General features: G+C 31.0%; 3 protein-coding genes and 1 pseudogene across 4 annotated transcripts; 1 reads left to right on the top strand and 3 right to left on the bottom strand.

Annotated features, from left to right (window-relative positions):
• Positions 1-1896: 1896 nt before the first annotated feature.
• LOC8259076 lies at positions 1897-5386 on the bottom strand (annotated as a pseudogene).
• Positions 5387-8207: 2821 nt separating this feature from the next.
• Positions 8208-9553, top strand: LOC8259077 (FCS-Like Zinc finger 13). The gene is made up of 2 exons (XM_002516195.3): positions 8208-8954; positions 9113-9553. The coding sequence occupies exons 1-2, from the start codon at positions 8338-8340 to the stop codon at positions 9270-9272; spliced, it is 777 nt and encodes a 258-aa protein (XP_002516241.1). The 5' UTR covers positions 8208-8337; the 3' UTR covers positions 9273-9553.
• Positions 9554-12433: 2880 nt separating this feature from the next.
• On the bottom strand, positions 12434-17167 carry LOC8259078 (oligouridylate-binding protein 1-like). Its single transcript, XM_002516196.3, has 12 exons — positions 16820-17167; positions 16395-16456; positions 15916-16018; positions 15620-15696; positions 15479-15540; positions 15299-15386; positions 15109-15184; positions 14987-15017; positions 14287-14406; positions 13808-13890; positions 13139-13312; positions 12434-12852 (listed from the first exon to the last, which is right to left on the bottom strand). The coding sequence occupies exons 1-12, from the start codon at positions 16892-16894 to the stop codon at positions 12568-12570; spliced, it is 1236 nt and encodes a 411-aa protein (XP_002516242.3). The 5' UTR covers positions 16895-17167; the 3' UTR covers positions 12434-12567.
• Positions 17168-20134: 2967 nt separating this feature from the next.
• LOC8259079 (protein TIFY 10A) lies at positions 20135-22690 on the bottom strand. 2 transcript variants are annotated; one of them, XM_002516197.3, is made up of 5 exons: positions 22264-22684; positions 21451-21637; positions 21039-21352; positions 20758-20815; positions 20135-20520 (listed from the first exon to the last, which is right to left on the bottom strand). In XM_002516197.3, the coding sequence occupies exons 1-5, from the start codon at positions 22463-22465 to the stop codon at positions 20412-20414; spliced, it is 870 nt and encodes a 289-aa protein (XP_002516243.1). In that variant the 5' UTR covers positions 22466-22684; the 3' UTR covers positions 20135-20411. The 2 variants fall into 2 exon arrangements, with proteins under 2 accessions (XP_002516243.1, XP_048227608.1); XM_048371651.1 differs by lacking the exon at positions 20135-20520 and having other exon boundaries at positions 20763-20945; positions 20991-21352; positions 22264-22690.
• Positions 22691-23234: the final 544 nt, after the last annotated feature.

Genomic DNA, 23234 nt, shown 5'->3' with positions numbered 1-23234 from the left:
AGCTTTGGTGTAATTAAATTTTTTCTTTAAACTCTTAAAAGATGTCAATAACATAAAGAATTAAGGAAATTTGGAAACCTGAATAACTTTGATATTCATGAAAGTTAATCATAGGCAAAATCAAAGAAACTAGTCATCTACGTTGTACGATTCTTATTTTAATTTTAAAATTAAATTGATAAATATAATGTAATAAATTTTTTAATATTTAATATTAATTTATGATATTTTAAAAAATAATAGTAAACTAACTATTTTTAAATATCTTTCTTAATTTTTTAAAATTTTATTAATAGAATAATATAAAAATTATTTTAAATATTTATTAATTAATTTTAATATTATATAAATTAATACTATTAATGTAATTAATATTACTATTTTTAAAATTAAAATTTTATTATTTGATTAGAAAATTATCGTATTAATTAATATAATATTAAAATATAATTGATATGTTATCTTTAATTAGAAATTATTTATTAGTTAATATTAAATATAATTAATATTTTTTTTAGAATTAGAGTCAATATTTAATTAGTAATATAACTTACTAATCAATAAATTAATAGAAAAAATTATAAAATTATACATAAGCTTGAATCTCATGTGTCAAAATACTATACATGTCAAAACAAAAATTCTATACATTAAACTTTAAGCACCCATATTTAAAAAGTTTAGATTTCACAAATTAATATATACTAGTCGTTTACTCGTGCGTCGCACGAATATTATTATTATTTTGATTATAAAATCAAGTTTATAGATATAATTTAATATTGATTTATAATACTTTAAAAAATAATAGCAAACTAACTATTTTTAAATATCCTTAATTTTTTAAAATTTTATTAGTTAAATAATATAAAAATAATTCTTACAATATTTTTTTATTAATTCTATTATATAAATTATTAATATAATTGATATTACTATTTTTTAGAATTAGAAATTATTAAATAATTAAACATTAATTTATTAGTAAATATAATATTTTAAAATATTATTTTCTATAATTAGAATCACTATCTAATTAGAATTAATATAATTAGTATGATATCTTATAGAATAATCATTATCTAATTAGAAAACTAATTATTATCTAATTAAGAAACTAATCATTATCTACTTAGAAAATTAATCATTATCTAATTAGAAAATTAATTTATTATCAGTAGGTTATTCTTTTAGGATTAAAATGAGTGTTTAATTAGAAATATAAATTATTAATTAATAAATTAATAAAAAAAACTATAAAATAGCACATAAGTTTGAATTCCATATATCAAAGGTGTCAAAAAATTTTAAGTTTCAAAAATAAGGAAGTTAAAGTTAAGTAATAGGGTAAATACTATTAAACTCAAATACATTAGGGATTCTTTTACTTTTGAAAATACATTATTAGCATCATTGAGGTTTGACTCCGTCAACTCAAAAGTCTCCTCCTTCAGAACTTGGTCACTATGTAAAAGGATAGTCAATGTGCTAAAATTACTCGCTCTTCATTTTTGGATGAGTTATTATATCACCACTAACAGTAGCACTCCAGCAGAGCTACGCTTACTTGGCTTTTGTTATTTACATACCTTGTAAAATTTAGAGCTATCAGGAAAACTTTGAAGGTTCCTGTGCATGATTCTTAATTATATATAGAGATGGTTGGCCTACGTGATTGAAAATCCAATCTGTTGCCAAAGTGGTTTTCGTGTGACCCTTCTGAGTGTGCGATTGAGCCCACATAAGCGTTGCCATTGTTCATTCTTAAGTGACCATTTGCATTTAACGAACAAACTTATGGGTGACAACTTTAGTTCAGCATAAGCAACTTTGAAAGTATTCAAATGATTAAGGAGTAGCCACAGCTTAGGGAAAATTGAAAAGGTCCAAATGGAATTGCAGAAAAACCTAATTGAAACTTGATAAATATAATTTGAATAAATGTATACCTCAATCTTAAATTTGAAAAATAAGGAATTCAAATACTAGACCTAATAAAAAGGGATTAAAACTGGCAAAAAAAACTGTAATTAATCAGCAAACAGCCTCCACAGCTAGAGGATTGACAAAATCACTTGCACATCTTTAGAAACTTCAATTTTGCATGCCTCCTTGCCAGCACATGCCTACATATATAATAGAAAAAACAAAAGATATTAATTTGAAAATATGAAATAATAATGAGATATTTAATTATCACAACTATTATAAAATGCCGTACAACCGGCAAACAAGGTTTGGTTGATTACTTACCTTATGAATGATTGAACAAGTATCATTTAACCCTTCACAAAGGCACCATTAGTCATTTGAGGATTACCAAAGCTAGCAAATTCAATTGCTGAAATGGGTTTATCATTGCATGATAACTCAATTGTTTCTCCCTCAATTCCACTGCCACTTACTTTTCCAACTGTAATAGTTTGGAAACCTAACTCCTGTTGGATTCCCACCAAATTCCTTGAATAAAATTAGTGTGTTCACGTCATTTTGAAGGAATGAGCGACGAACATGATACCTATTTTAATTCACATCCAATTATACATCATTAAACTTTCAGTAAAAGAAAGCAAAGCAAGAAAATAGTTTATCAAAAATAAAAAGCTCCCTCACCGTCTTTGCGTTGGCTTCCCACAATTGGCGACACATTTGTTGTTATCGTATGCACCTCTACAGTCAAACAATCCCTATCGACTTCGGGAACCTCGAGTTCCATTTCATTTCCCCGGCATGCTTCAGTGTTGAAACCATTCTCAGCAAGGAAACTTGGCCAATATCTTCCAATGTTATTTCCATTTACCCAAGCAAAACCCTTTCCCATTCCTTACAAATCCAACACTACTGGATCTTTTCCAAGGGGAGCTTTGAATGTGGTCTATCGATTTATTTTCAAAAAAAAAAAATCAAGAATATCAACAGCATTGCATTATAGAATATCAAGGGCATATACCGTATGACATATTGCATTATATATAGCAGATACTCACCTTGGACCAAGTCATCATCCCATCAATGGGAACATCTTGCTCTACCCATTTGGAAGCATGAGGTGAATGTGAACTGAACAATTCATGCATGGGACCATAATTCTGTGAGCAAATAGGAAAATCAGCCATTAAACTATAGATCTAATACTGATGCGTCTCTTCTTTTTTTCGTTAAAATCAGTGGATTAGTTTTATACCTCTAGTCCAACTGAAACACTAAGCAAACTAATCACATTTCTTCCTTGTTTCAACTTGACCCTCTTTCCAAATACATAATTGAAAACTCCATATTTAGCGAATTGAGAACCTAGTATTCGAACAAAAGTTCATGTTATTATTGCAATTGGAGACTTAAAATATATTGACATTAAAAACGTTCATGCATGCATAGACATTTTGCGTACCAAGATATTCCCCATTAACATAAGCATGAAGAACGTGACCACTACCATTGACTCGAAGAGACATATCATTGCTCCAAATTGGATCATCTTTACTAAGCTACACACTGTTAATTAAAAAAATAATAATAATAATAAAAGGTCAGTCTATGAAAGAAACGGGAAAAGTTAAAACTACAACTAAAAGGAAAATGAATAAGAAATGGACTAACATTTGAAAACATTACCTAGTCATATACCAAAGACAATCACTAGCATCATTAGCTACGGCTTTTTGGTCGATCAGTTGACTTGCTTGAACTTGGCCTTTCCCTAGAATTACAGTCTTTTGAATGTTTTCTGGCATCCAAGAGGCGAGGGTTGGTCTTCAGCTTCATTCTTTTTCTTTACCATAAATGAAGTTTGAGTTTTCACCTAAAGGAGAAAATTAATTGTTAAAGTTCAAGAGTTTAAGAAATAATGGAAAATAAAAGCAAGTCTTTTGCAAAAATATTAAGGAATAATTCGATTTTAAAATCAGGAAGGATATCATGCAGGAATTTTGTATTTAGCTCCTCGGAATTCAATGACAGCATCCGATGTTTCATTTATATTACCAAAAAAGCAACTCGACTCTTTTTCAGTTGCATGAATGGTGACTTAACAAAACCAAAATTTTATTATAATATTAAATTTCTCATTCATTCATTAGATTGCAACTTTTTATACAGTTTAATATTAGAAAAAGAACTTTATATTTACCGTAACGTAATTGCCATAGTCCACATTGCAGATGTTACCATGAGTAAGACTGTGTTCCATAGAACGCAAAATATCATGAAGTTGTTTCAAATGCCCCCATTTTGGCTAATTCAAATCTCCTAAAGATTTAGACATAAACTGCCAATTCAATAACTTTTGTTTGGAAACAGAAAAAAGAAAAAAAGAATTCAAATAAGAATTTACCATGTTCGTCAAGGGGAGCATCATAATCATGAGAAGTGGTGGTGCTATATGGACCACCAGCTGTTCTTCCAAAATTAGTACCACCATGATACTGCAATAAAGATACAAATCAATATTCAACTTGAAGATTCTCATAATAAACTTGTAATAAAGGTCAAGAAATATAAAATATAAAATATTTTATAATAAACCCTTAAAAATAGCGACATGAGAAATTAAAAAGATCTATACTGACCATGTAGCAATTTTGGAATTGGAAAAATCTAGCAACAGCAAAAGCAACACCTTCAGCAGTTCTGTGAGGATCCTTATCTCCCCAGCTCTTGAACCAACCAGTCCAATTCTCAGTCCACTTTTTTGGACTATTTGCAGTATTAGGTGTGAATTGATCACAATACCAACCATAGCATGTGTTGATCTGTAGTATAATTACAGAAATAAATAAGTTTTTAAGTTAATTAAAAAAATAAAATTGCACTTGCACCCACTTATTATAGATAATAAATTATAAATATATGTTTTTTTTATAAAGAAAAGAAATACCATGGGTTGAGGAGCATCTCTTTGTTGGCATATAATCCATGGAACTCCGATGTCAAGTGATTCAGCCATATCAGAACACCAGTCCAAATAAGCTTTTCCTGCTGCTCCATATGATTTCATCACATTTCCATACTCAACTCATTCTCAATCTACACATTAACCATTCATTAATCGCATTTTCATACTCATTCTCAGCCGATAAATAATAGAAATGTTCTTTACTCATTCTCAACCGATAAACAATAAACACAGTAGATAATAATATCACCCACATCACATAAAAAAATTAAGAATACACCCATATAAATGTCATTACCCGTAGTTCCATTCGGCACAAGCATAAGGTCCAATGCGAAGAACAGCATATAAACCTTCAGATTGAACTGTCTTGATGAACCTGACAAGATCGAGATCGCCACCAAAATCATATTGACGACGAGATGGTTAGTGTGCATTCCAGAACACATATGTTCCAATAGCATCTAAAATCGAAATTGTATACGCAGACATTATTGAAGCAAACTAATTAATATTCTAATCCTCTTATTAGTATTCATGTCTAATACTTGTGGCTTAAGCATGTCTCACAAGTCTGAGATAAGTTGTAATTAATTGTTTAAGACTTTACTGAGAGTTTTTATACGACATTTTAGTGTCATAATCGTTGAGGATATCATTAGATTTATTTTTTTTTAAATTAACCCTATATTATGTTTTAATCTAATCTAATCTAAATTAAATGGGAAGAGGAAAATTATAATGGTAATAAAAAAATCGAGAAGAATTTGTCAAATTGCTTGACTGAATCCGAAAGGTACACGTACCCCCTAGCTATGAATAAAGGTGTTGAACTCAATATAATTTTATTTTAGATTTCTAACTAATCCAAATTAAGCATCTCTAATCTTATTTTTTAAGCAATAAAAGACAAAATATCACTTGCATTACAATATTATAAAACTTCACCAAGTTTTTCAAATAGTTCACCAATTGTTTTTCAAAGACTGCTATGTATGACCCCTATTTTATGTTATATTATCTAATAATTTACCCTTCTGATCCTTTCAAATTATTTTGAAAGATTAATAAATCCTAGTTAAATAGCATATTTATTATTTAATATTTTCTCTGATAAGCAAATCTGAGTCATTATTCATCTAAACATAATTGCAACTCTATACTATTATAAGTAAGCATTAATATTCCAACTATATACACATAAAATACAATAATAAAAAAAAACCTATAGAGTTTCATGAAGCAAATATAAATATCAAATTTTTATATATAAAAAAAAAAAAAACTATTTACGAAAAGAAGTCCAAATAGAACCTAACCAAATGGTATATCCATTGAATAACCTTCTTTGCAGCATTGAAATGTCTCCTATAATCTTATCAAGTTATCATTCTATTAATGTATATAACCTTCAGAAATCTATGATTATTCTTCTAAGAATGTTGAGAAAGAACGAAATCACTAGGAATCGAATTATTAACTTCTAATTAAATTACAATCTTAGAACTGTTGAGATTAGTAGCTTATTAGTGATTATCTCTCATAATTAAGAGATTAATCAACTGTTTTTTTTTTTAAAAAAGTGATGCATTTATATTAAGATAAAAGAAGAAGAAGAAGAAACTATTGGTAGAAGGTGTCGACATCTTTACACCTCGAAAAAAGACTATGATATTACAAGTTTGTGATTAAAATAAAATAAATAATTGAAGATGGATGTCAATATCCATGGACATAAAATCATAAATAGCCAAAAGGGTCAGAGTCATTTGCAACTCGGTCTAGCTCTAATTGAGTGAACTCGGCATCACATCACATGGCTTGAAAAATGAAAAGAACCAATCCGAGATTGCAAACAAAAATGTGAATGGGACCCTTTTGCTTTTGTTTTGGCATTATGATTATTAGCTTTTGTTACCTAATAACCTAAAACCTTGGGCAAGAAAAGCCCCTCAAATGCGCCTAAATAATTGCACTTTATATATAGTATATGCTACATTGCTTCTTTTTATTAAATATACTTGATTATATATGATGCTCTCTTCTATTTTTTTTATTGTTCTTTCTTTATTAAAAAAATGGTTTCATCTACTTTAAAGCCCCTAATTAATGATATTTTCTTCTTGAGATTTGATAGCAGAATTAGAAAATTATAGAAAGAGGAATGATCTTTTGTTTTCTCTTTAATATTTTATACCATTCATGTTCCTGAAAAAGTCATGGCCATTGCACCTAATCTTCATTTTTTATATGACATAACTTTATTTTAAAAGAAAATCTTTACCTTAACAACAAATATTTTTTATAGCAAAACTATAAAGTAGAATATATATATATATATATATATATATATATATATATATATATATAGTACAATTTTAAATTCCCCTGGTTAACTACTTGCTTTATGAAGTGGGTGTCTAACAAAATATTTTAATCTTTATCATTATTGTTACTTATAATTGGACTTCTTGGTACAATTTTTCTATTTTCTTTTTCCTGGCACTTGGTTACATCTTTTTATAATCCAACATTTAAAAAGAAAATATAATTCAGTTGATATCAATAAGTTATATACTAGTCCACTTTTCTGATTTAGCTTTAAGCATATCATTTTGTCAAAACTCAAATTGTAATGATAAAAGAGAAGTAGTAAATTGTAAAATAAAAGAAACCCATATATATATATATATATATATATATTAGAATTATTAGATTTACAAAAGGGTTCTTTCGAATTGCAGAACTGAAATTGGAATTTCAATTCTAATTCCAATTCCAGCATTTAAAGTTCCAAGTTCATTGAAAGAAATGGAGAAAAAAGAAAGAAAGAAAGAAAGAGAAAAAGAGGGTTAGGGTGTAAGGCCAGGACCATTAAAGTAAATGCAAAAACAGAAGACCCTTTTGAGTGGGGAAATGGAATGGAAAACCTATTAAAAACCGGCAAAGAGGATGTCGCTTTCATTGCCAAAAAGCATGGGCCTCTTATTCAGTGGGCTCACCCAACTCCCTCACGGTCTTCACTAATAATTGCTCACTCCACGTTTCTTCAGATCATGCCACGTGCTCCTTCTCTCAACGGCTCTTATTACTCTTGGAATCTTTTTGTACTCATTGGCGGGCCACATCCCAATAAGAGGTCCCAATCATTAGATGTGGACATATTATAAAATGGGCCCACTTTGATAAATGACATTTTATATAATCATCTTTGGAATCTATTTTTTTTATAATAATATTGTATTAGTAATAATTTCCAATATTATTACACAATCAATTATCACATAACTCCAAAATAAAACCTGTGGGCTAACTCCACCAACTCCATCATATATTGGAGTGTAAGCTTAGGATTATTATCATTTGTTTCGTGGAGAGATTTATATTTACTTCTCCCACAACTCAAATCTTCATTCTTCCAAATATTTTTTCCATATAATATCATGCTTGGCAAGAGAACCAATCCAATGATCGGAAGATTATCAGAATTATTAGTTTCCGGCAACCGTGCTGCCGGCTTCTTGGATGTTGCCACTGCTCCAAGTCCGCGGAGCCCATTAGACTACAGAATTCAATCACCAAGAGGTCTGAAGAATTACGATCTTGGTGGGGTTGGATTAGGTATAGTTGCTGCCCTCGAGAAGTCTACCTACAGCAGTTCTGATGGTACCAGCAGTGGGCATGAAATTTTGGCGAAGTATGCAATACTTTGTAGTTCTAATAACACGACTAGGTCAGATCCTATTCCTGTCAAGATTGGTCTTAGTCTGCATAAAGAAATGTTGGAGATTGATAGCTTGGACGATTATACATATGTAACAACCCATGGACCTGATAATAAGTCAATGACAAAGGTTTATTACGATCATGGCCAAAAAGGGCATCGCAGAATTGGCTTTGATTCAACGACTGATAATAGTTTTGGTGTTGTTTCTGTGATTAAAGAAACACCGGCCCCAGCAAGATTTGTCGATGAGGTTGCCTATCCTACTTCAGATTTTCTCAGTTCTTGTCACTTGTGCAAGAAAAAGCTCCACGGCAAAGACATATACATGTACAGGTACAAGTAGCTTGTAGCTTTTTTCTTTTTCTTCAAATTTGTTCGCTCTAAACATAATGATTCCAAAGGAATTAAGGGTGTTTCTTGAATTGTCCATTGGTTTCTTGATTTGGCATATAATCTGAGTACGAACTAACTTCAAGATTTTTTTATTACAGAGGAGAGAAAGCATTCTGCAGCGCAGAGTGTAGATCAAGGCAGATAATGATAGATGAGCGAAAAGAACAGTGCAGATCAGAGGTTCAAAGATCTGCAGATGTTTCAAGCTCTCCTTACACAACAAGTCCAATCTTCTCAGCTGGAATTCTTGCGATTTAGCCTTTTTCTTTTTCTTTTTCTTTTTCTCTTTTTATTATAATCTTATGTTATGGTGATATACATCAAAACAAGTATATATTCTAGAGCAATAATTCATACACAACAATTTTCAGCTCAATATTCAGAAGAGAAAAATAAAAGAGAAAAGAGAAAAGAAAAAAAAAATAGAGCAATTTTTGTTCTTCGATCAGATGTACTATATATATATCAAGGAAGAGTATATGACTGTAGCAGCAAAATTGTGAAGTTGAAAATGAAAAACTGGATAAGCTTTCTGTGTATGCTCTTGCATTTATTATCTGATGAACAACTCTGATAATGATGGTGGTATTTGATTAGCTGCTGTATGCAATCTCAGGTTCCTGGGGAATATAGATATTAAAAGCAGGATAATAAATTCTGAAGAAACCCAACTTTTAAAGTATTCTATAAATTTCATTCTGCATGCATTTCGATTCATCTTCGAGTGAAAGAGTCGGTCCGTAAATGTCCAGAAATGAGAAAAGAAAAAAAAAAAAAAAGCAACATGTGTCCATTGATAAGTTGCTGACCCACTAGAGAGTAGGACCGATCTCTGATAGAAGACAGACCTTGAAATAATCAAGTAAAAAATTGAGCATATCTCTGATATTTGTTAGGGATCGGTACATGCATAAACAGCTGGAGGCTTGCATAACCAGAGAATCAGCCCCTAGAAAAATTGAAATCCAAATTTACAGGTCCACAAGATTTACAGAACGAAAATAGAATAAGAACAAAACCCCCACCTCATGCCTTCCTAGACTCAGATTCTAAGAGTTGAAGTAAGCTTATGTGTCAACAAGTAGAGATCATCCTCAGACCTCAATCCCTTCCAGAAAAAGAAAACCTGCAACAAGGATATCCAGAGTTGCTCTAATAATTCAGTAATAGAATAACATTTTCTAATGCAAGTGGCCAATAGCTTAATCTCTAAATTTTTCCTGTAAAACAGGAGAACCATCGATGACTCAAGCTGAGATTTTTAAGATTGAGAAAGAAGGAAAAACAACATATTTAATAGAAAATGTTCTGTCAGTAAATAGTTTGCATGATTCAGTTTAACTTTCTTTGAAGTAAAACGAGTGTTAGATAGAAAAGGACATGAGGGATTAAACAATATTACAAACAACATATAAATTACATTTTACACATTTTTTAGACAAAATTTAATAATTTTAGACAGAGAATAAGAGTCCATTTGCTAATTGTGTGGCTCAGTAGGAACATAGAGGGAGGTTTCAGTTCCAAGCTCCATGATTAAAAAAAAAAAAAAGAATAAGATTCCATATTATCGCATGGGATATTTATGTAACTGATATTGAATAAGAATTATATATTTTTGTGTCACGTTTATTTGGTTGGCCTCTTAAAGAAAAATGGCATAATGCCTCTCTGTTCACATGAAAAACGAATCTACACTTTATAAAAGTAGAAGGAAACAACTGCGATATCAGTTGCAAAAAGATATGTCAATCCTTAAACATGATACATATATATATATATATATATATAGAGTAAAATTTTTCAATAATCATATTCTATATAAAAATATTTTTTATACTGTTACACGAACCCAATTTAAATTAGTTATAAATAAAAATAAATTTATTATTATAATAACCTATAAATTTTTTTAATCTCGACTTAGGAAAATATCTTTTTTATATAGTAATATTTATATATATAATTATAGAAGAATAAATGTTTTGTCTTTTTATAACATTATTTTATTTTATCAATCTTAATTGTATAATATAACAAGATATTTACATATTTTATCTATAATTCTATTATTTCGTCAATAATAAAAAATATTAATACTCAAACTTTAATTAAATTATAATTTTTTCATAATTATAAGAGAAATTTATAACACTATATATACGTTAAGGGGTTAAAGGGATCAAACGAAAGCTAAACACAAGCATCTTACCTAAGACACCTAAAGAATAGAATATATTCAGATCACAATAATAAAGACTCAATTTAACTACTCTTGAGCTGCACCACCCGAGTCTGGCCCTACAAGATATCAAATCAATTAAGCTATGGTTCATTTTGATTGATACAAACCAAAATCAAGTTCATTAATCAATTACAATTTACTACATTATAAAATTTAATTGATTACAGTTTAATGTAATTTGTTAAAATTATATGTCATCTTTATTTAATGTAAATTAATACAAAATATGTATATAAAGGTAAAATTCAAAAGATTACTTTGTAGTTTGGCGTTTTTTTCACTTTAGAGACGGAGAAATTTTTTAAATTAAAGGAGTATCACGTGTTTTATTTTCTTTATTTTTTTAGACACATATTTATATTTTTATTATTTTTATAAATCTTTGCATGTATTCAATATAAACTATCATTAAATTATGATTTTATAATGCATCATAGAATTTGTAAATATATTAAAAATTTATTTCAAAAAATAATTCTTAAATTTGGTTAAAACAAAAGAATATATATATATATTTTACCAATTTGTTATGATTATAAAATATTTAATTGAATGCTAAATTATTTAGAAATACTTATTTTATAAAAAAAGTTATATTTCTATTAATAATGAGAAAATATTGAATATAACTAAAAAATGTTAAAATATTAAAACGCATGTTATCGTTTTAAAACAAAAAATATGTGTCCTTCAATGTAAGCTTTAAACTACATGGTAATTTACCTTTTAAATAATTTGTGTTTGTTTTGATTTAACTATTTAAATAATTCAATTTGATTTGTTGGTATTTTGGTTTGGATTTTAAATAAAGTTTTGCTCACTCCTCGTGCAATTTTCTCATCAGAATCTCAACTTTGAACCTTTAAAAGCCTTTGGCAACAGTTTCGGAGATGTTGACGATACATTAAAAGTTGATAACCAAATACCTGAACTGCCGTGACACCCAGCAAGACTATCTATTATCTACCAAACACCACCTAAGCCAGATATCCTCGCTGCATCCAATTAAATCCTTGATTTGCTTTGACAATAGGATAGCAAGTGATAAGAAAAGATTGACGGCAAAACAGAAAGAAAAAAACGCAGTAGATCCTTCCATAAGCTCATTCCCATCCCAAAGTAAATGATACAACAAAATAAAAATAAAAATAAAAATAAAAAATGTAACAATTGCTTGTATAATCATATGATTCATTACCAAAAGAAACACATGTTATCAATACACAGCAGGCATGTCACATAATAAACATTATCCTACAGTTTTCCAAGTGTTTATTCCTCCCATGGGGTAGTTCTACTAACAGTATACTAATGGTAGTACATAAGCTGCTGGGTCGTTGCAACATTTTGGAACCCACCATCGTATATTGCCTGACTAGTGCCGACTGCACCCATTCCCATGACTGCCTGCTTCAGAGCTAGCTGACTTTGTGGGTGCATTAGAGCTTGTGCACCCGCCATTTTACTCAAAGCCATCTGCCGTTCATAGGTTGCAAGCTCAGCAGCTGAAAAACCCGGCATCCGCACAGCAGCTGGCGGGGGAAGGGGGGTAGAGCTTGTTCCTGGTGGAGTGGGTTTGCTACCCCATGAACACTGCAACATAAAATTATTGGAAAATTATTCATTCTTCTCAAGATGTGCCAAAAGCAATTAGATATGCACAAAAGAATAACTATCCATACATTGAAATCAATATAACCTGCATGAAGCAGAGTATATTACATGATCATCAGAAGAAATAAGCAGAAAGACTGTTCATAATTCATATTTAGGAGCAACTCACAAAGGCACCCCATATACTAAATTTATTTTCACGTATTAAAATTGTCTTATCCTAGAAGAGTTTTTCCCTAGGTTTCTTTCCAAAAGAAAAACTCACCTTTACTGGTTTGCCATATAGAATACGAGCATTTCCCATCTGAATAGCAAGGGCAGCTTCAGCATGCGTGCTATATCTTACGAAACCAAAACCTTTATCGCGTTGCACCCGCACATCCTCTATAGTCCCAGCACCAAGTCCATAGAAATGCCGATGGAGATCCACAGAAGTAACCTGTAAATGATTTGTTCATTTATTAAGGGGAGTAAAGACAGATGTTCCTCAATTGTTGTTTACAGAACAATCACTTTTAGTTTTATACCGGGTATCATTTGTATTTCATGACAGGACAGAGATTCAATCAACCACTTTGACCAAGTCCTCTAAAAATAAGAGAAATATTTACATTCCTGATTGGACGCAGTCCTGTGGTAGATGAATTAAAATATATACTTAATAATAAAATTCACTGATCACACCAAATCTATTGATCCAAGCAAAATTCGACACCAAATCTGAAAGCAAAGCTAACCAAGAGACCTCTCACGAATGCCTTTGGTGAATGTGTTATATTGCAGGGAGTAAATAACTAGACTAAACTACAATGTAACTTTCCCCTTCACCCAAACAGATAAAGAATAAACCATAACAAGTGTCAGAAAAATATCAAGATTGCATTCAGTAGAGGGCCAAGTGGCCATTAGTTACAAGTTAGCAATGAATCCTTGCCTCAGGAGCAAGATTGCCAACATATACAGTGGTATACTGAGGATTGTTTTCTGGCGCATCATCATTCTTTTCTTGGCTGTCTTCTGCATCAATCAAAAGTATCATGAGCTCTAGCTTGGAAAAAAGATACATATTGCATATTTCACATATAAATACAGAAAAGACACTAAAAAGAACACCGCAGGGATACCACTACCGATAATACTAACAGGAGCAATACAAAATGCAGTAATGCAAATAAGAAGTATCAAAGCAGACAAGAAACTGTACGAAATGCCATTTAAAAGACATATCACCTAGTGCACGTTTAAAGAAAACCATGCTGTTGCACTCACAAGGCACAAATATAAAAACATGATCTGTCAGATAGAAAAGTAGGGCAAAAGTGCTCATTACATAACAAACAATGGGAACTAAATTACATAAACATTATAATCAACCACATCAACTAAAAGTTCCATGATAATTGACAAGCTCACCTGATGTTCCATTTGTTAGCTCTACCACACTTTTGGCATCAGAACTCTGCTTGTCATCATTTGATGTAGTACCTTTTGCAGCCCAGTTACACCGAATTTGTCGGCTTCCAATCCATTTCCCTGCAATATCAAAGACCAGCCACACTCGTGTGATACCCAAAATGAAGAAATGTACCCAACTGGAAATCTGTCATGCATACAACAAAATACACAACGCACTCCAATACACATGAAAGTGTCAGTATGTAGGTATATTATAATTCATGATAAGAAAGTGTGAAACCCATTTACATAAAAGTCTATCTCCACCATACCAAGCTGTTGTCATGCGGGCAGAACAGATTCCAAAACTATTTTGAAGAATATACCTACCTGCCAGTCTAGTATCAGTTTATCAGACTACTACATTAATTATTGCAGCAACACTTTTCATAAGGTTTCTTTTTAGAGCAAATTCAATTGCAAACTATATCAAAGTTTCATACTTTTCATAACTCATCAGCATTTGTCATTTCCCTAAACAACTCGTATTCCATCTCAAATTGTAGCAAATATGGTTCATAGAACAGTAAAACAACAGCAAACTGAGCTATGTACTTCTGCTGCGGCAGTATACTTTCAAATGTTGATTACAAAAGAAAATGCAATCAGATAGGAGAACAGTGAGTAAATAGTATCATAAGGATAGAATTTCTCATACCATTTAATTCATTTATTGCATTCTGAGCATCCTGACCATGTTGAAAAAAAAAATCAATGAAATTCATGATACCAGAATGGAGAATTACTATACAAAAAGATAATCCCATGAGATTTCAGTACCTGCTGATTCCTGAAAGAAACAAACCCAAAACCCCTTGAGCGCCCAGTCTTCTGGTCCCACATAACCCTTGCATCTCTGAACAAACACACAGAAAAAAATAGCCTCAGATGATATAAGTTTGCAGAGTAGGTGCTCACAGGATACAATGACCGATTAATTTGTGTAGCACAAATGAGAAAGAGAACTTACGAACAACTAGGAAACAAAGCGAAACTTGCATACAATGTAGCATCTGTAACTTCTGGGCTAAGATCACCAACAAAAATATTGAAATGGCCTACATGTCAACAAGAAAATAGTTTAATATGTAACAACAGTAAACAGCACCAGTGTTGATCAAATTCAACAAATAGTCATGCATCTATAAACCTGATGTATCTTCTCTTTGACTACTAGCATAGGCCCAATTCACTTTAATAGGTTGTCCAAACCTGTAAAATAATTCATATATAATACATTAGGAAAAAGGAAGGAACCAGAAGATAGTCCAAAATCTAGCTTCAAACTTACAGATGTCTTCCATTAAGGGTCACAATGGAAAGAGCAGCTGATCTGCGATCAAAGTAATCAACAAAACCATAGGATGACTGCATAGAGAAGAAACAGAAAGTCCAACATATCATTAGCAAAATATGCAAGCAGCCAATGAGACAACAAAGCCACCAAGAAGCAAACTGGACAATGATCACAAGGACAAGCCTGACTGCTATAGTACTCATTATAGCACTTGAGTGAACAATATGGATGGAAATTGACCACCCAGCAAGCTATAAACAATCAGTAAGATTCATGCAATGAAACCTAACCTTCTCTTTCCTAATCAGTTTACATCCTTCAATGAGTCCAGTGTTTGAGAAAACCTCTTGAAGAAGGGGTTCTGTAACCTGAGGGTGGATATTTCCTACGTATCTGCAATTTTTCATTCAGGGAAAAAAAATTAAGAAGAAAAACAGAAAACTTAAATAGCCAAATTCAAAAACACATTTGAATCAATAGAATCTACCTACAAAAACAAAAAAAAGAGAGAAATGTATGTCAACTGTAAGCAAATCACATAGTTATACTGAACACAAAAATAAAACAGTTAGGTGAACAGATAAGCACATAACTTAAGGAAACAAACTTTATATTATTACCATGGAGAGAAAGATTTAAACTATCAAAGTCACCAAGTTCAGGTATCAATGTCAGAACAACAAACAAATTAAAAAATATATTTTTCTATTAAAAAAAAAAAAGAAGAAAAAAGAAAAGCTGAAGAAAAAAGAAAAGCTAAAACACTCACACACTTCGGCATGTAGTTGAATCAAAACCAGGAGGCAGATTTCCACTCAAGATAGGTTCTATCTGCAAAATAAAGAAAATGTAAAAAAAAAAAAAAAAAAACTAACTCTAAAACCCTAATTCCAGCAAGTGCTTAGAGTAAGAAAAAAGAAACATATATTCTTGAGTAAACACCTAACTCTATCAATCTTTTAGCAATTGGTCGAAAAATACTTCAAAATATATATAAAAAGAAAATCTCAGGCCGCACAAATAGAAAGCTACGTCTTTAACACAAAAGTATCAAATTTAACCGAATTTTTAGCTAACCATCAAACTTAAATCACCACATAATAATCAATACACAAAAAATACACTGAAAGCATACATTTTTTATCGCCAGATATTCATATTCTGAAGAAAAAAAAATTAAGAAAAAAAGCTAACCTGAGGAGCTGCTACGAGAGCAGGATGAGGGTACGGCATCATGGCTTGTTGCTTAAGCCTGTGATGCTGCATCATCTACCAAGCTGATTTTCAGTTTGTGAGTGGTGATTGAGAATCTAGGGTTAGGGCTGGAAGAAGGGGGGAAATGAAAAGAAACGAAAAGAAAAAAAGGAAAATAAATTTTAAGAAAAAAAAAGAAAAAAAAGAAAAAGAAAAGGAAAAAAAGGGGGAAAAAGAGAAAAAAAAACCCTCGAAAGAGGGAAGGAAAGATAGAGAGAAACAGATGAAGCAACTAAAAGAGAGACTGACTCTCTAATTAGTAAGGAGACGACAGTGCCGAGCTCATTTTTATACCATTGCTCTTCTCTAATTTTAATAAATGCTAATTTAGAGAGTAATTTTCGTATGTTATCGACACCAGGTTTATTCACTTGCTTGCCATTTGCCGCCTATTTTCTGGTTATTTTATGCTTTGTTTGGTTGGAGACTAGGCTCGAGTACTGAGGATAAAACATACGAAAGAAGAGAAAAGGCCAAAGGATCAAAGAAAGCCCTTTACCTTTTCCGGAAAAGTCAATAAATCCTAAATTCTAATATTTTTTATAGTAGGGGGTCTAATTACACCTACTCTATTCACTTTAATTTGTTATTTTCTTTTAAAAAAGAAACTAAAATAATAATAAATTAATCATTTTCTCCAATTCTTTTATTATATTTTTCTTTCTAATTCTATATTATAAGATTTTATATTTTTTTATTTAATAATTTAGAATAATATAAAATGTGTCCAATGTGATTTTTGTAGTTAGAAAAACATTATCTTAAAAATTCTAATACTATTACATACTTAAATTTTAAATTTCGAGACATTATTTAAGTTAGAAAAGATTATTATTATTTCATTTGCATGCTTTTAGATTATGATATCTTTTTCATTATATAAGTAAGTGCAAATTTTTATCTCTTTTTGGTTTCTAGAACCAATAATGAAAATTAATTCGTTTCCTGGAAAGCAAAGAAAATCTGATATGGAAGATCTTTCTACAGGAGCAAAAGTTTCTTCGGCTTGAACTTGTTCGTCTTCATTCTGTTTTGATTTACAATAGGTAAAAGAAAGTTTAATTTGTTGAAAAAAGAAAAGCCTACTGATCATCGCCTTTTTTCCATTTCGGTTGAGATGTGTAATTTATCAACAAATTTATGTATCTTTCTTGACTTTTTTTTTTTTTTTTTTGGAAATTACATGGGTCCTTGAGTCTGAACTAATGACTAGTGCAAATAAGGTCTGCATTCAATTACAGCTACTGCTGGGTTGGTTAAAGACCCAAAAGACATGGGCTGAACTGTCAACAATTGATCTCTTCTCCTGATAAATTAAAGGCCAAATCTCAAATTCGGGATTGAATCTGACTCAGGGCTGCACCGCTTAGGCCTCCCAAAAACTAGTTTAAACCCAACACCATCTCTAACATAAACAATACTAACAAACTTCATCTTCCTGCCATAGCTGTTTGTTAGTTGTTGGGTCATGTAACTGAGCAGTTCTTTTCTTCATTTTACTTCTTCTCCCATAAAAATGTTCTATTTTTTAGGAAATAATTATGTTATATTTTCTAGGCACATATTCTTACTTTTCCCTGTATAATATAAGATAAGCAGTGAGCATACAGGAAAGAAAATGCATCAAAGGCCTATTTGGTTATCCATAATTAATACTTTATTTAGTTAAAATTTATTAGTAAATTAGTTTTATTTACCAATTAATTTTTATGTTTAACGTGTTAAATAATAATTTTAAAATTTACTTTGAACTAAATAAATATTACGTTTGAAATAAATTTGACACAAAAAAAAAATTAAAAATTTTATAATCTCATAAAATACATCGACTTCCTAATAAAGTATTTATTAAAAAAAATTATATATTTGTCTAGAATATAATTTAGATTTAACTAATTTGATAAATTCAATTAAATAGATTTTATATTATTTTTTGGCCGAATTATAAATATTATAAATGAATTTAATCAAATTATCTAGCAAACAAAAATGATAAAAAAAGAAAAAATTGAAAATAAAATAAAGATATATTCAAGGTGTTTTATTACCTTGAGAAGGTACGGGAACGAAAAGACGAAAGGTTTTGGACAATCATAAAACCTTAGAGGCTTATCTCTTGACGCGATCAAACTTGAAAGTTGGTAAGAAGAAAACTTTGAATGAAAGTGGGACAGTATCGACATGAAATGTATAGAGCAGTACTGCACTTTCCGGATGTACATGTGAAAATGATTCAAATAATCCACCTAACTAATGGGTGCTGGGATCCACCATTTTATTTCTTTTAAAAGAAAAAGGAAAAAAGCAATATGAAAATGAATTAAAAATTGCCAAAGGAAACGCGTGCCTATAATACATACACATTATAAATGTAACCGAATTGGAACTGGAATAGGTCAAATAAAGTCAGCACCACCAATTTTCAAACATTGCATGTGATCTCTCAATTAAATTAGCAAAAATATTACTTATCTTCTACATGCCTCTCTCTTTCAACCTTTCCCATCCACTATAATACTAATATATAAAGCTCTCTAAACATGAACAACGTGACAATAGTTCATCTGCCCATTATTTATTTAGTTTATAAATAAATTACTATTCGCGAGCAAACACGCATATTATATTATATTTTATTTTATTTTATTTTTTAAAGTAAATTTTGAAGGACCAATCAACACAAATAGGTTTTATTTCATAAGTCATTTTTGTTATTATTATTATTATAAAAATCCAACAATTTTCCGCGTTCTTCTTTTGTGAGATACGCGTGGCTGCCGTATAGTTTAAATAGCTTATATGTATCATGAAGTGGGAGATTCTTTTATTGTGTCATTATCAATTTAGATGTATAATCTTTCCCGCCTTTTGCTTTCCAAGTTCTGACAGCTGATGGGACGTCTTTTATTTATAAATTTTGTAGCTAATTACTGTTGCAAAAGCAAAACCACAATAAATAGGTACGCCTAATATCCCTGTTTTCCTTACAGAGTAATTCTCTCGCAAAATAGGTGGGCCACGCAGGTGGATAAATCATGTTGGAAGAATTTCTCATAATAATAATTTTTTTTTTTTTTCACAACGGAAGAAATGAAATCCTCTAAAACACATAAATACTCATCTTAGCCATTCGATTGGTCCAATGTGTGGATCCGAAATGCCATAATTCGTGTACAATAGCACAACGCACGATAACTATTGGCCTCAAATATTCTCACTGCATACTGAAGCTGATGATCATATAGACAAGGAATATGATTAATAATCTTTTAACATAATCACTAGAGATGATTACAAAAACTAATACAGTAAGATTGATATAAAAAAAAAAAGTTAGAACTATGGTGAAAAGCCTCGGCTTTAAACAACCAAAATGAGAGCTAAGAGATACAGCAGGATTTCACCCGCCAAAAATACCAAGATTATAAAAGATATATATATATATATATATATAAAGAGGAGCCTAAAACAAATGACATAACAGGCCTAAATTGTAATAAGAAACTAAAAATGAATATAATTAGCAATGAAGCTAGTGTGAAGATTGAGCAGCCAGGCCGAGCCATGACTTGCTTTCAGCTGCTGGTTTTGGAGGAATGGCCGGCAAGCCACTTGTTTGGTAGGGAGCACTTGCAGTAATCCTGCAAAGAAGTTGCCAAGAAACAAATAAATAACAACTCTAACGAATCAAATGCAAAAGAACTGCTTGTTGATGGTAAAGGAACAATTTTTTCTTTTTCATCTGTTAATATCCCATAACAAAATCTAAAAACCAAAACGTAATCCGTAACCTAATTAGTTCAGTACTTCACACACACAAACAACTGTCAAGGAATTCTTGTTTTCCTTCCTTTTAAACATGATGTATAAAAGCCTACCTTTCTTTTCTCTTCTCCAAAAACCGGTGAAGGGAAGCTCTCCTTGCAATTGGCAGATCTGGTGTTGAACAAACAATAACTTTTATTAGAAGCTTGGTAAACGAGAGAACAATTTTTTTTTTCCAAGAAATTCATCATTCTCCTAAACGAGTAAACACTTTTTCTTTTCCAAAAAATTCATCATTCTCCTAAACGAGTAAACACTTTTTTTTTCCAAAAAATTCATCATTCTCCTAGATTAATCAATACATGAAAAACCAAGAAGAGAAGAAGAAAATTACCACTTCCAATTGTTGGAGGAGGAGTTAGCTTGCGCTCCTGAATCAAATTGTTGCTAAAGTTAAGAACAGCATTGGAGGCAGAAGATAGTGAACTGTTGGACTCAGCAGGGGCTTTAGATACACTGGGGGCAAAAGCAGGAGGATGACTCTTGACTGGAACAGAAGGAAACCTATTAAGGGAATTTCCCTTGGTAGCTAAGAGCATAACTTCCTTAGCCTTGTCAGCTGGAAAATCATTAAACACGATCACTTGTCCAGCGTAGAAAATAGTCAATTGTGCATTTTGAGACTCTGGGCTTGCAGGCTTGTGAACACTAGCACAATACAAACACAAAGCCACAAATCAGCCAAAAGAAAAGAAATACATCATTCAAATCAAATTCACGGATTAAAAATGAGCAAGTCAATGCACCTTGAATCAGCCCTCTTTTGCATATCTTCCTTAGGTTCAGGAGTAGTAGTAACAAAACCAGATTGTTGAGGGAATAAGTCCATGGATCTACAATTAGTAACCATGTTTCTGTTAGGAACATCAACGTGTTTCTCACTCATCGGAAACAAATTCATCGTTGTTGTTTGTTTGATCATGTCAGATGCACCTGTAACATACGGATAATACAAAAGGAAAGACATCAGATCTCTTGAGTTTCTATGCTTTTTTGTTTTCGCGTTGGTAATAGAAAAGGGAAGAGAAGATTGTTAATTCCACATATTTAATACATGGCCAGTGGCCATTTTTATAGTGGGTGCGGTGCTCTAGTGGAATAAAGGGGCGATGTTCTTTCTAACAGAAATAAAACATCGTCATGATAAAATGTTATAATCATGAATTTTGAACTGTTCAAAGTTGAGTGTTTCGAGGCAGGTTCTTAGATTATTTTTGAACCACTAAACATGAATATGTCAAATTTATAACTCAGATTATTTTGGATCTATATCTACGGCAAAGATTAAAAGGAAAACAGAACTCTTGAAAAAAAAATTAAAAGCAGTTTAAAGATTTCCAGATCCAAATCCATGTAATAAACTCTGTCGTACTCCAAATATATATATATATATATAGAGAGAGAGAGAGAGAGAGAAAGAAAGGTGTAGTTAATTAACAAAAACTGAAAACAGAATAAATGAAGAACAACCATAAGCAATAAATTTTCTTTTCTTTTCTTTTCTTTTCTCTGCCACCAAACAAAATTAAAATTCAAGCACAGAGAATTAGAAAACGCACCGTTTCCATTTCCAGTATTAATTTTTGCATCAGCGTTGTTGTTGCTGTTGTTGCATGTGATGCCGAGACTAAGATCTCCAAAACTGCCTTTCTCTTTCAAATACTGACTCAACAAACTACACTTCTGGGAGAAGCTATTCTTCTCCGATAACCTCGCCGTTTTCTGACCGGAAAGACCAACGAACTCAGGCGAACCAGCCATAATTCTCCACCGAATCAGAAACGGAAATCCCAATCCAAAACAAAAGTTATCGTAAAAAGATCGTCCTCTATTCTTGCATTTAGCGACAAATTTGTATCGAGAGAAAGAGAGTTATTCTTTTTTTTTTTTTTTGAATAAAACTTGGTTTTGACGGTTTAAAGAAGCACGAGGAATATATGTGGGCTTTTTAAGCTCGTTTCCTTGCAGCTTCGTCGACTCGAGGGTACTGATTTTGAATAGTTTTCTTTGGTTGTGTGTCTTCTTTCATTTATTATTTATTTTAAAAAAGTGATATTTGAAGCACGTGTTAGTTGTTTTTTCTTTTTTAAATTTAAATTTAGATTTCAGGGTGAAAAGGCGATATTTGCGTGACCGGATATCTAATGTCTATCTATAATTATATCGCCAACTTGCGTAGCATTTGCCTCACGTTTTCTCTTCTCATTTTACGGTTTTGCCTTAGGTTGACGGAGTTTGGGTTTCTGTCTTCCGTCTGTTGTTGGTTTCTCTTTTGGGACAAAAAGAAAAGGAAAACTCTCCTCTTTCCTTTTACTTATATCTGTTTTCTATCTCTTATTAATATTTATTATTTTTCTTTAAAGTTAAGTTTTTTATAAACTATTGCGCTAAGATTATTTATCTTATCAGATAAAACGTTTAAAATTTACATTTTTATCTACGACGTTTATAGTGTTTTAATCAATTAGCATTGCAAATAATTGGAATATCACAAATGTTATTGACGAAAATAAAAATAGTCTATTAAAAA

The sequence above is a fragment of the Ricinus communis genome, chromosome 3 (genome assembly GCF_019578655.1).
Source record: "Ricinus communis isolate WT05 ecotype wild-type chromosome 3, ASM1957865v1, whole genome shotgun sequence".
NCBI classification, from domain to species: Eukaryota; Viridiplantae; Streptophyta; class Magnoliopsida; order Malpighiales; family Euphorbiaceae; genus Ricinus; species Ricinus communis.
The sequence above is the reverse complement of the archived record's forward strand: the minus strand, read 5'-3'. Positions and strand labels throughout refer to the sequence as shown.